Source organism: Genypterus blacodes, unplaced genomic scaffold, assembly GCF_046128005.1.
Source record: "Genypterus blacodes isolate CSIRO-AG114 ecotype Tasmania unplaced genomic scaffold, CSIRO-AGI_Gbla_v1 ptg000094l_1, whole genome shotgun sequence".
NCBI classification, from domain to species: Eukaryota; Metazoa; Chordata; class Actinopteri; order Ophidiiformes; family Ophidiidae; genus Genypterus; species Genypterus blacodes.
In genome coordinates, this window is record NW_027466898.1 from 1,198,102 (window position 1) to 1,212,572 (window position 14,471).

The 14,471-nt window shown below is 41.4% G+C and overlaps 1 protein-coding gene across 1 annotated transcript; it reads left to right on the forward strand.

Moving 5' to 3' along the window:
• Positions 1–1,191: 1,191 nt before the first annotated feature.
• Positions 1,192–7,094, forward strand: krt8 (keratin 8). The gene is made up of 8 exons (XM_076159365.1): positions 1,192–1,756; positions 3,579–3,787; positions 4,678–4,738; positions 4,867–4,962; positions 5,241–5,405; positions 5,519–5,644; positions 5,778–6,045; positions 6,138–7,094. The coding sequence occupies exons 1-8, from the start codon at positions 1,310–1,312 to the stop codon at positions 6,467–6,469; spliced, it is 1,704 nt and encodes a 567-aa protein (XP_076015480.1). The 5' UTR covers positions 1,192–1,309; the 3' UTR covers positions 6,470–7,094.
• Positions 7,095–14,471: the final 7,377 nt, after the last annotated feature.

The following is a 14,471-nucleotide window of genomic DNA, read 5'->3' on the forward strand; positions in this document are numbered from 1 at the left end:
CAAACAGGCAGCTGAATTCTGGAATGTGCTCTTTTAAAAAAGGTACAACCTCTGCAATGATAGGAGCATTTTCAAAGTGAATCTAGTTACTTCCACCTAGATGCTAATGTGACTCCGACCCCCCTCATGTGATTGATCGATCAATTGATTGACTGGCTGATTGACCGACTGACTGACTGAATGATTGACTCAACGGTTATCTGATAGATTGAAGACAATAACTTGCTGGAAGGGTAGCTGAACTTATGCTGATCACATGATCTAGGTTAAGCTGACAACTCCTGAACAATTTGCACTGTTTGTAAACTACAATTAAAACATTGTTTGTGGGTGCAATATTGGTGAGACTTATTCAGGCCCCCAGTCAAACCTGTCTGGCAGTATATTTTAATATGTAAAATATGTAGCTGAGGCAAATCGTGTGCATAATGTTTGTATGGATCAAAGCAAGTTGCAAGTTGCAAGCAACACAATATTTTACAATCTCTTTTTATCTGTTTTAGCAGATAACTTGGAATATCAACAGCATCCATGTGCAACTGATCACATGCAAGCATCATTTTCGCTTGTTGAGGGAGGGATTCACCTTTCATCTATCTTATCACCCACCTACACATAAATTCTATCCCACCCAGCCTTTCACCTGCATCATAAAACACTTGTTCATGCACTTAATTTTCAGGTGTAACACACTCAGGCATTGAGTTCATATTGCACCTTATCGTTCATCATATCGCCCACTCATACACACCCAAAGAAAAAACAGCTGCATTACTGCTACTGGATATAAAACAATGTATTATTTTTCATTTGTGGACAGAATATGTTGGCTCAGCTGCTCAGCTACAGTGTGTTTGTATACTTTCACCAGAAGCAAGACAGAGAGGAGAGAGAGAGAGAGAGAGAGAGAGAGAAGAAAGAAACAAAGAAAGAATGCAGGAAAGAAAGACAGCAAAATGAAAGAAAAAAGAAAGAAAGAAAGAATTACAGTGAAATCGTGGCGAAAATCAACATGGAGAAGTTGTGTGGAGAGGCCAGGTAATGGTTTAAAGTAGCTGGACAATGTGTCATAGAGACCAGAAGTGTTGTGTTACAGCCACACCTCCCTCTCCCATTATCCAGTACTGCAACCAATCCCAGCTCACCAGAGTCCCCTCCCACAGAGCCAAGCACTTTAAAACACATGAATACTTTCTTCCCTTCCTATCCACTTTGGTCTCTCCCCTAAGCCGGCCTGCCTGCCTTGCCAACTGAGCCGCTCGGTTTGACCTTCCCAGACTTCTAAGAGAAAACTACTCAAGATCTCAAGATGTCAAAGACAACTTACCGCTACAGCAGCACTTCCTCAGCACCACGGAGCTTCAGCAGCAGCTCTTATACCGCACCCAGTGTCAATGCCCGCAAATCGTACAGTGTCCACAGCGCCTATGGGGGAACCAACAAGGGCTATGGAGGAGGTATGGTCATGGGAGGCATGGGAGGCATGGGCGGTGGGAGCTACATCTCCAGCTCCTCTGCCTACGGACTAGGCTCAAGCATGGGTGGCAGCGGCACAGGCATGGGTATGGGCATGGGTATGAGTATGGGCATGGGTATGGGCAGTGGAGCAGCGCCCCCTATCACCGCTGTGACCGTGAACAAGACTCTGCTGGCCCCACTGAACCTTGAGATCGACCCCAACATCCAAGTTGTCCGCACCCAGGAGAAGGAACAGATCAAGAGCCTCAACAACCGCTTTGCCTCCTTCATTGACAAAGTAAGTGCCCTGAGAAAATGAGGCCAATGTGTGTGTGTGTGGGGGGGGGGGGGGGGGGGGGGGGCTGCATGTATTATTCAAGGTTGCCAAGGTCCTGGTCTTTGCCTTCTGCTCTTAAAGCAGACAGAAAATATGTTAGGAGGGTGAAAATATGAGCGAGCGTGCATACCAAAAGCCTCTATTCTTCACCCTGCAGTCAAAGTATTTCGTATTATTTGATCGAGTGTTACGGTCCATATGTTTGCCACATGTACTGTAATTCTGACTCGCTGACTTTGGCTGCGCAGTTTGTTGATTTATACTCCCATATGCTTTCGTCACCTCGCACGAATGCAGCCAAGGCAGAAAAGATAAGAATGTTATAGCCCAAAGTAAGGGTTAGGCACGCTGTGTTTTGGTTTTGGCAGTACTTTAACTGTGATGAAAACCAGACGTGAGTACAGTATATGTGTGTGGAAAAGGGAGAGGGACAAAGAGCAAAGGAGAAGGGTGTGTCCGCACTTGTGATATGAGTTACCTTGGGAATGGTCCCTCCCTTTGCTGGGGTGTGGCTCATTATACTGCCCTGTTGCTCTGCTCCCCACCCTGCAAAACACACACACACACACACACACACACACACACACACACACACACACACACACACACACACACACACGTACACAAATGCAGAAATACTTACCTCATGATGCCTCACTGATAAAACTGTTCAAAGTTTACACGATCGAAATCTACATTAAGTTTCAGCTTTGCACTGATGGTGTTGTTTCTTTAACACAAACATCTGTCTGTCCTCCATGGCCTTGCCGTGGGTTAATATTTAAAAAGGCCTGTTGGTTTCATGTTCTGATTAATGTCAGCTGATTGGCTCTTAAACAGCTCCTCTTCCCTCTGTGTTCCGATACTCTGTATATTCTTTTTCAGCATTTTGCATGTAGTGCTTTGCAAAAAGAAGATCAAACCCAATCCCCACCCTCTGTTATCATGTGATAGCACTCTGTTGGTTAACCTTTTGTTATCAACAAGTTATTTACTGGTCTTTAGATAGTGGGTGGAATGTGTTGGGGAGCAAGATCAAGTGGCTCACAAACCTGCTTTCACACAAATACGCACATTCCACCTCTTGATTATCTTACAACTCCACCTCACCTCAGCTCCACTGTCCCCTTCTCTTGTCCTCTCTTTCTGTGCTGTCTCAACTTCTTCTTTGTCTTTTCCATCAGCACCGCCTCTTGCAGCACACCCATAACGCAGTCAAATATTTACCTTCCCCCCGCCGCCCAACTCTGTGTATTTGCTTTCTCTGCAGCCTTTGCTATGAGACCTTTCCATGCTAAACAGGAATAAATGAAGTACAAGGGATAATGAGACCTATTCCTCCGTCAACAACTTTTTCCAACCTCATTTTGTTCTTGCTCACCCCTACCCCCCCCCTCTGCCTCCTGTCAGGATGCATGTGTGTCAGGCCTTCCTTTGGAAAAACCGCAGCCTGCCTGAAAACACAGCCAAAAGCTGCTCACAGCCCCAAAGAGGACTTAGAATAACAATGAGGGTAAATGACTAATAGAAGGCATGGCAATACTGACCATGGCGGTCGATGTGGAAGATGTTATCCCAGATGCAATGTTATTACGTCAGATCAGTCACCAGTTACATAACTTCCCATGTTTAGTAATAGATAACACAAAACTCAACAAGCCAATCATCAAGGTCATCATCATTGTTGACTTTTTTGTTTGATTGTTGGCTTGGTGATTAATTGACTATTATTCCATAGATTAATAATTAATTATGCAACATCATCCTCATTTCTACACATTAGGTCCGCTTCCTGGAGCAGCAGAACAAAATGCTAGAGACCAAGTGGAACCTGCTGCAGGGACAGACCACCACCCGCTCCAACATCGACGCCATGTTTGAGGCCTACATCTCCAACCTGCGCAGACAGCTGGACAGCCTAGGCAACGACAAGATGAAGTTGGAGGCTGACCTACACAACATGCAGGGCCTGGTAGAGGACTTCAAGAATAAGTGAGTGTCGAGGAGGCAGCACAGGCCAATAATCAGCTGTTTAAGATACTGTAGACCTCTTCACTCTTTTAGAACATGCTGGACTTGCAGATGAAATAACTTCTTAGATACATGGTCAGAAAAGATGGGAGTATAATAATGAAAGATACGAAGAGACTCAGAAAGGAAAGTTTTGTAGATACAAGGAGTACAAAAACCTTCATTATCTCAAATATTATAACTTTGACACAATAAACACAGCTGTTATTTCCTGGATTATATAATTTTCATACAATGTTCTGTGGCGGATGAATGTGAAGGATAACGTGTCAGTGTGCTACAGGACAAACCATTCACAAAGCTAATCTTTTCGTGGGCTACTCCCTACATCTGTCTGTAGCCTGACCTCATCTGACCTCTCTAGGGAATTACAACACAGAGCAAGCATGTCCTGAACGCCATTATGTTACATATGACAGGATATGGAACGTCATCTTAACTTGACCGAGTTGGATATCTGTCAGCAAAGCAGTCTGCAGCACTTCACAGAGACATTAGCACAACTCCCTGTCTGCTGACACACACGTCCATCTCATGCATGCAAAAGCACACACACACACACACGTTTGTTTGTCAGATATACACAGATGAATGAAGCATTACCAGCTGGGCTTTCAGGAGTCCATGGAGAGAAATATCAGTAACACAAACCCAGCAGCAATCAGACTATGCATAAGGCAAATGTCCCAGAGGAGCTCAAGCTAGGGATGGATCACTAACGCCTCCTAGTGTCACATCAGCATATAAACTCTCAAATTGGCATGTGTACCGAAGTTTGTGGCAGTGCATAGATTGTTTAACTATGCAAAAACTAACCAACTGTGCTTTTCTCCCTCCCTCTCTCCCTCCAGATATGAAGATGAAATCAATAAGCGCACAGAGTGTGAGAACGACTTTGTGCTAATCAAAAAGGTCAGCATCAGAAGTCACTAAACATATCTTTGAGTTACAAAGTTGCCTCCACTTCAATTATTTTTAGCATTTGGAGGGGATCGTCTAAACCAGTTATAGTGACGTCTTGTTCCTTTTGTGCGTGTCAGGACGTTGATGAGGCCTACATGAACAAGGTCGAGCTGGAGGCCAAGCTGGAAAGCCTAACAGACGAGATCAACTTCCTGAGGCAGATCTACGAGGAGGTACTGAATAAAAGCTGAAAAATACACATCCATTATGAAAACTATAGCAAAAGCATTCACCATAGTGTTATGGATATAAACAGATCCGTTCCTGGTTGATGGCAATGAAGTATTTTTGATTTATTGGAGATAGAAGTATGGAATAGAGAATACAAATACTTCTGTCAGTGTTATCACTTTGGAATCCATCTGTTTAGCATCTTGCCTTTTGGAAGCATATTGCTGGATGGTTTGCTTCAGCAAGGGGTGGCTGACTAATCTTTTCCTTACTTCTGCAGGAGCTGCGTGAGCTGCAGAGCCAAATCAAGGACACATCCGTTATTGTGGAGATGGACAACAGCCGCAACCTGGACATGGATTCTATTGTTGCTGAAGTGAAGGCTCAGTATGAGGACATCGCCAACCGCAGCCGTGGGGAGGCTGAGCAATGGTACAAGCACAAGGTGATGAAGAATTCTTTTCGGCTTGTCATGGTGTTCAGGTGTCAAAATGTGGTGTACACTGCAAACATTAATATATATGTTGGTAATCTCTGTTTTTCCTGATTTGTATTTAGTATGAGGAGATGCAGACCTCTGCCACAAAATATGGAGATGACCTGAGGAACACCAAGGCAGAGGTTGCAGACCTGAACCGCATGATCCAGAGACTGACAGCAGAAATCGACACCATCAAGGGACAGGTATGGAAAAATTCCTTTGGAAGTCACACGTGAATTTTCAATTGATTTTTTTGGTTATACTTTTCCGATATTACAGTACTTTTTAACTTAAGTGTATCAAGTAGTCCTAATCTAGTGTTCTATCATCTCTCAGCGTGCTAACCTGGAGGCCCAGATCGCTGAGGCTGAGGAGCGTGGCGAGTTGGCAGTGAAGGACGCCAAGGGCCGCATCAGGGACCTGGAGGAGGCCCTGCAGAGAGCCAAGCAGGACATGGCCCGCCAGATCAGAGAATACCAGGACCTGATGAACGTCAAGCTGGCTCTGGACATTGAAATCGCCACCTACAGAAAACTGCTGGAGGGAGAGGAGGACAGGCTGGCAAATGGCATCCAGGCTGTTAACATCTCCCAACAGAGCAGCTGTAAGTTAATGTCCTTTGTTCTTATATTGCTCCAGTTATAGAAATGTAACTTTTCTATGATTTTAACCTTGTCTCCTGAAATCTTCCAACAGCAAGATATGGCGGTATCTCTAAGGATATGGCAAAGAGCAGCTACTCAAGCAACTATTCAAGTGGCTACTCCAGTGGTGGATACGGCTCCGGATACGGCTCTGGCTCCGGCTCCGGGTATGGCTCTGGGTATGGCGGTGGCGTCAGCAGCTACAGCAGCGGCGGCTACAGCAGTGGCGGCGGCATCAGCAGTGGCGGCGGCATTAGCAGCGGCAGCGGCAGTGGTGCTGGGGGATACAGCACTTCTCAGTCAAAGAAGAGCGTGGTTATCAAAATGATTGAGACCAGGGACGGAAGACTGGTGTCTGAGTCCTCAGATGTCATTGAGGGTTGAGTGGTTTAGCTTAGAGGTGTAGCTACCTCTCTTTCATCCTCTCTGCCTGTCTGGTAGTTTTATACTCACAGTTCACTCCCCAACTATTGTAATAAAGGAATATGAAGTAAAATGCTTGTCAGCCACTCTCCAGTAGAGCATTAATGTGCGTTTCTATTGAAGCAATAAATGAAGCTAACACTATCAATAATCTGAAAGGGACCAAAGAATCAATTTAGTCATTTCAGTCATATTTTGTATGTCTGATGTTTGATTGTCTGTATTTCAAAAAAAAAAAATTCAGTTTTGTCCCTGAAAGTGACAATTACTGTTAAATTCTAACAATAACATTCCCTCCAAATCTATGCAAGAGCTATTCCATACTGGAAGGGTTGTTCCTTTCAAACCTATTTTGGATGAAATAGACAGTGGTATTGTCTAAGGAATATGAATGTACTGAAACAGTGCTTCAGTGTTGTTGGTCAACTAATGTCTTAAAAATGCCTGCTGCAGAAGGTAGTGCATGTCTTCCCTGTGTGTGTCCTGTAACTGATACTGTGCGACCCCTTAGGAAGATGCCCATGTCATATTGTTGTCCTGAGGTGCTGTTTTTGCTACCAAACCAAATAAAATGTGTTTACTGAAATTGTCTTTCCTCCTGTGTTGAGAAGAAAAAATATACTGTCTTTATACAAGAAGTTTGAGAAAAACGAATCAATAATTAACTCAGATTTCTAATCTTCCTTCAGTATTTCAGTCTGGAATCTAGAATCAGACAGTGACATGATTACTTCTTTATCTCAACTGGTTGTTTTGACAACTTCCAATCGGGATTTTGACCCTGCTCCTGTTAAAGTTCTAAATGATGCATTGGCTCCTTTACCCAAAAGCTCTATCAGCTCCATTGACCCTGCTGCTTGTCTTTAAATCTCCAAATGGTTAAGAGCTAAACTAGAAACTCACAGAAATACTTTTACAATATGAACCCTCTATAACCCCTCAGTTAATTATTGCATCGCAAGGTAAGAACATGGATTCAACCGGAGAACAAGCTGCGGGGGAAAAAAGTTTCCCTCGATCGTGTTGGAAGTGTGGGACAACTGCTTTGAACACCTGAGGCGAAGCATCCCGGAGCGCTTTGTCAAGCCAGCATCTTAAATCCTGTTTACTTTTTGTCCCCACCCACCAAGCACGAGATATTTGGATTGTCAACATGCGGAATGCGTTTCTGTTTACAGTAGTCGCTTCAAATTGATTTTGTAACTGTTAATGTAGAAAGTAATTTCTGCACCGCTGCTAACTTAATGTTACACCGTGTGTTGTTGTACGTCCGTTTCACATTTTCTGTTTACTTTTCTGTTTAACAGTCATGTATGAGTGTACTGAATGTCTTACTATGTTCTTACGGCCTCCCTTATTTAAGACACATGTAGAGATTTTATGTTGGAGAAAGATTATCAGTTAGGACCGGGCTATTTTTAGTTGTGGAATAATGCAACATTTGTTTGTTTTTAAGAGAAGCTGATTGAATAAAACATTGAAATATTATTGAGACAAGTTTGATATCTATTTGGGGGAAATTAATGGTTATATTAATATAATAACAATTAATCTAGATTAATCGACTAAAAATCTGTAGATTCATCGTTAAAGAAATAATCGTTAGACGCAGCCCCAGTTATGAACCGACAAGCAATGCTATTCGTTGTCCTACAATTCTCCACCTGTCCACCAGATGTCGTCCCTGGGTCGCCACCCTCTGTTCATTCTCGTGGCACACTTACATGATCCCGATCGCCTCATCAGCATACACAACCATATGATATTCAAGTCACCTTTCTTCGTTCTCGGTGAGATAGTTGATTACATAAAAGTCTAGCTCTTGTTAATGGCTGGGAATTATAAATGGAATGGGATGGGATGTAATAAAAAGGCAATTCAAGCACCGTAAACAATTCTTTCATAAGAGTGTGCATACACTGCTTTGATCACTAGATGGCAATATACCCACATACTAGGGTCACATGTCAACTTGATCAGTAAAACCGTTGCCGTAATCATCTGATGAGTTCCAAGACACAGATCTGTGAATCTGTGAATCTAACTAGCATTGTTAAAGTTTAGGGATGACAAACTCCTGAGACTTGGAGGGCCAAAAATTAAAACCCTATTACTCCATAGCACCACAAGAAATCTTTAACGCACATGCAATGACACCAAACAAGCCAGTAAACTCCCTCAAAAACAAGGCTTTTAAATAGACATAAATACAAATGTGTATTATTTCTTACCTGCTTTTGACTCAGTGGGACCTCTGCCAGTGCTTTTTTCCACAATGGCCTTAAATTTTTGTTGTGGCAGTTCAAAGCAATTATTCCAAGCTGTTGTCCGTGAGAACAGACAGACATTTGGATTTGATTTGTTTCATAGTTGAAAATAGAAACACACAAACATATGCTAACATTGTCCAGAGCTTCAATGAAGCCTGCTTGATATTTGAGTATTTTTCTGCTGAATTTTAGTTTGGAATCCTCAGAAATCATCTCTATTTGAGATGCTGCTTCATCGGTCACCAGTGGAGCTTTCAAGCAGTCATAATGTAAATTCAAAAGGTGATCTGTGCCCCTTTCAGTTTTAGTTCTTGGAATGTGTTCTCAGAATCCAGCTGTCGATTTTCAATCAATGTTGCAAACTTTGCATTGCTTTTTTTCAGGAGCCCAGCTGCTTCTGCTCTGGTCTTTGTCATAGAGGGAAAGTGTGTAAGGCTTTCCTTTCAAAGATGACTCTTGAACAAGTGGGTGTGTGCAAGGTGTTTGTTGACAAATGCAAAGACTGTTTGCACAAGATCAGGCCGTATCTTGAACCTCCCTTGCAGCTCACGGTTCATTCTGTCCTGGTGTTGAATCCACCGAGGACTGCACAGAGCTGGATTGTTCTTGTTCTTTTCTTGTCGGTACAGCTTCACTGGCTTAGACTGGTTAGACAGCACTCTCGCTCTTGAAAGCCACCTCACATTGCAGTGAAGTTTCAGATCTCCAGGGAAGTCTTTTTCCTGCATTTTTAAGCATGTGTGCGAATAAAATTGACAACACAGGTTGAATAACGTGATCTTAATTAAGCTCTTGATGAATAATGCAATGAAATGTCTAAAACTCTGTGTGGCGTGACAACTGGAGGTCAGCCACTATTCTTTTTATTTATTTATTTTCAGAGGAGAGAATTTCAATTGCATCACAGATACAGTTCTTCACAAATTCTCCTTCATCGTTCTGCTCGAGTTATATTACATGACAGCTGATAAGATGCAAATGTTGTCTCTGAATGCCTCGGGAATCTACAGAAGATTTCGCTCTGTTTCTCTGTCTGACCTTTACATGCAGTTTGTTTGTGTTGATGGAGTTCGTTGCTGTTTGCTGGTTGCTGGTTTGGATGGCAGCTTGGAGTGCAGAGGCTGATGGCAAGTAACTGCTCATATTCTGGGGTAACCAAGTCAGGAAGGTGTCGGAAAGGAGGTAGAGTTGTCCACCAGATGTCATCCCAGGTTTTCTGCCCTCTGCTCATCATCAGCCTGTACAATCGTATCATCTTTCAGTCACGTTCCTTTGTTGGTGTTTGTAGTTGATGACGTTAAGGTCTATCTCTAGTAGATGGAAGGGAATCATAAATGGGATGGCATGTAAGAATAAGGCTATTTAAATACAGTAAACAATTCTTTGAAACACTCTTTTGACCACTAGATAGCAATATCCCCACATACAAATCAGAATCCACTGTGAACTCACACAGGTAGTGTGCATGAGTTGACACAGAGGGAGTTGAGACTAATGCACCCTGGGTGTGTCCATGATTCTTCCTACTGTTACATGACTGTCAGCTGGACGAGTATAACCCTTACCATGTAACTGGTTCCAGCACACACATCTGGCATTAGTCTCTGAATCTGACTTGCCACATAAATATAAAAGTGGCTTGGACCTAATTACACTATCAATTCACTATTATTTTTTCACTATTGTACTGTGTTCTCATTTTAACAATCTATTAAATCATATGTTTATATATATTTCAGAGCAGGCTAAGCATTGGTCTTGATGCATGAAACTACCTTTGTAGCAGCCCAAAAGATATGGGAGGTAATGCAACATAGATTTCAGGGCAATTTTTACATTATGATGTATAAATTGCATTAACATTGCAGATTCATGACATATAAAGAGACCGCTTTTTGACTCATATTGACTACAAAACATTTTTTATGTATTTATGCTGGTGTAGTTCCGTACTTGGTACACAAACTAGAAGTAGTTCTGATGTATCCATCTGCAGCCTCCTTGCTTCAGTGAAATTGATCACCTATAGTTAAGTCACTGACAATAGGGCTCAAGTGACAATACATTACATGACATTACATTACATTACATTACATGACATTTAGCAGACGCTTTTATCCAAAGCGACTTCCAATAAGTGCGTTCAACATAGGTAGATAAAAGAACTTCAGGTCACAAGAAATCGTAAGTGCATTTCCTTCCTAAACCAACAGCTAAGAGCATAACTAGAGCTAGAGTAGAAGTGCAATAAGTTAGGTAGACATAAATGGAGAGCAAAGACGAGAATACAGTACACTGCCTTTGTTGAAGAACACCTTGGAGGGTGTGGCAGCAAAGTGTGTACACAGTACAATTTTAAGTGTGTAGCATCCAGATCTCACATGGTTTCCAAAAAGGAGGCATTATTGTTATTAAGTGTTCTGCAATGTATACGCTGGTATGTGCACAGTAGCCTATTTTCTTACATACATTTCAAGTCTTAATGACCTCATGTCACATAAATAAACCAGCCCAAATTGGATCCACCATCTAATACAACTAAAAGGTTAAAAAAAACAAAAAACAATACAGGTAATGAACAATTATTTGATTTGGTCAGAAAAGGACTTGTATCATCTTTGAAGCAACAAGTAATGTTGAAGTTGGAATGCTCATAACTTTTTTTCATGAACTAAGCAAGTTGTGCAGGATGCTCTCTCTCTCTCTCTCTCTCTCTCTCTCTCTCTCTCTCTCTCTCTCTCTCTCTCTCTCTCTCTCTCTCTCCGCCTTTACCCAAAAGCTCTATCAGTCTTGTCCTCAGGCAATAATTGTTATGTAACTTTGCAGAGGCATGTTAAAACCTCCTCATTCCTTTTTCCATGTGTGCTCACCTTGTCATTGATATATCTGAACAAACAGACCAGTGTGTCAGTTATTACAATCACAATACATTGTTACCATGGGAAAGCTGGCAATTGGTTGTAATGCTTAACAGTAGATCGAAGTTATGGGATTTCTGCCTGTAACTTCCATGTGTTGCATGTGTATTACACGTGTGCTGTGCTGAAAGAGGCGTTTGCACTGTGCATGTGTAAACCTGCTGATATCATGAAAGCCTGGAATGAGATCAGATGGCCTGATTTCAATTTATTCTTGATGCCTTAACAAAACCCATAGATTTCAATTGTGTGATTCTCTCCGGACATTTCCAGAGGAATCTGACTTACCACCAGTGGGCCCTTTAAGTGACAGCAGTGGTACACGTCCCACAGTTTGAGAACCACCGATCTATGCTACATGCTGAAAATATGCTCCTCAAGCTGGATTTGTTTTTGGATTTGATTCTTCTTTTCTTCTCCCACATGCCTTTTCATTATAACATTAAATGCACCCAATCAGCATTGCACATGCTGTATACTGTAAACCATACATCTCCAAATTCAATGCACAACCTTTACCCAAACTCTTTGAGAGTACTAGGAAAATTGTGTGTATGGGTGCTTTCACAAACTGGTTGCTGCAGCCAAGATAAGGAATGCAAAAGTAAAGACAGGTTTGATATATTGTTATTCAAGTAAATGACAGGTGCCATTTCATGCATCTGTTATAATAGCTATGCAAACAACTCTGGCTCTTTCTCTCAATACTTTAGTTAACGCTTGGGCAAAATGTGTTACGCCTTTTTTTAACCCTTTAAACTCTGCAGAACATACTGACATTTTTTCTTCTCTATTTTCTTTAATGATCACATTTGATTGTGCATGTAGTTGCATGTGAATGTTTCTGACCTCAAACTTTATAGAAACATTGTTAGTGGACAAACTTTATATTGACAAAATGCTGAAAAAATGTTCATTTCAAATCTTCATGTGTGGCATTACAAGAAGTTGTATTTCTTCAGATGTTATAATTACCTAGAGTTATGTTTTATTTTGCATCTCGCCCACAGCTTGACCTTCAATATGAATAACCTTAAGCAAAAATGGATTGATGGAATGATGAATGGAGGTTTAACGGGGGGCACCATTCAAGTTCTCTGTTGTAAATGTCAAGTTTCAATCAGACTCACCCAACATAGTTATTACAGCCCATGCTTGTCACTGGCGAATGCCTCTGGGCAAGGCTTGTTTTTTACCACAGCAAGCAGAAAGCAGGTTCAGGCAAAGTGTGAGCGTAGCTCACCAAGCGTAATACAAACCTTATTTGATTCGCTATGGGAGAAAAGGAAGGTGGATTTGGCCTTTAAAGGGTTTCGGGAAGATTTAGTTCTTGTTGGAGCCTGCTTCCATGCTGCACTGTTAAGTATTTGTGCTGCAGGGAGTGGCACATTGACTAAACATGTACAATGAATGATATAAATGCCATTTATAAAAACCTCAGCTTATCAATTAATAGCAGGAAGCAGCACAAATCCATCCTAAACAATATTCACAACAACCAAAGTATTAAAAAACTGATTAAATGTGCAGGCATGGTGTGTGAGTATTTGAGTGTGACTACGTGTGCTTGTACGCGATCACACACAAGGGTGTGGCATGATGAATCAAATAACACACACTGCTTCCAAAGCTCCATGCAGATGTGTAACAGTAAAGCAGGTAAAATAGTTTATGATGAAATGAAACATAGAGTGACATAACTCAAAGCAAGAATCTGTAAAAGCAAACTGAAAGCGGCTGTCTGCATGAAGTATCTTAATAAACTTAACTGAAGTGCATGACGTAACTTAACGAAATGCCAACTTTCCAAAAACATACAAAATGATGCATGATTTTTTCAATTTTCAATTTTATGTAATTGTGCATAAAATTGCATCTTAGGGAATACAAACAAGTCTAATAATGCATGTCAGCTATTTTAATTATTTGTTTCTGTCTTATGTATTGAGTTGTTTCTTTTGTCTGTTTTAACATCTATTGTACTGCTTTATACAATGACAATATTATTTCTATAAAAGTAAATAAAAAGAGAGAAATTGCATCTTACATTTGAATATCACCAAATGTATTTGCAGTGCCACATTTGAAAAGTTCAAATGAAAATAAAAACCAGCACAAAACCGTTGTTCATACAGTAGAAGTGACTCCAGTGGCACGCAGCTAATTACTGTTGTTCAGTGTTTGACCTTCTGGGTTCTGGGTGTGGAAAGTGAAAGACATTTTAGTTTGACGGGAGAAAGACAGATGCACTGATTTTTTAGATATGATGAGAGGTGTGGTTTAACCTTGGGGTGGATGACATTCTTTCCTGACATGGTTGAACCAAGTTGCCTGAGGAAACCAAGCCTTTAACTGGAGGTATGGGCGGGGAAAGCAGACAGTGAGACTGATCATAAAATGCGTCAGGGGAAGATAAATGTCAGAGTAAAGAAAGAGAGGATGGGCAGGGTATGCATCTCAGAAAACACTCTGACTGACTATTCCTCCTCTACAAGACACTTGAACATGACAGAGAACTAGCTGAAGCTGGTTTTAGAATTCTGCCTTCACACAATGTCAATTTAAATGTCTCGAAACGGGACTCTCAAGAGCCCTTATCTTATAAAAGGAACCCCAAACAATTACACGTTAATGGTGTGAAATATCTATCAGAAGCTGTTATCTAATTTACTGTAGCTTCGAGCTTGAATTTAGAACAGTGAACTCTGGCAGTAACACAATTTCAAGGTTAAAAGACAGAAGGAACTTGTAATAATTTGCAGAATACAACGTGTG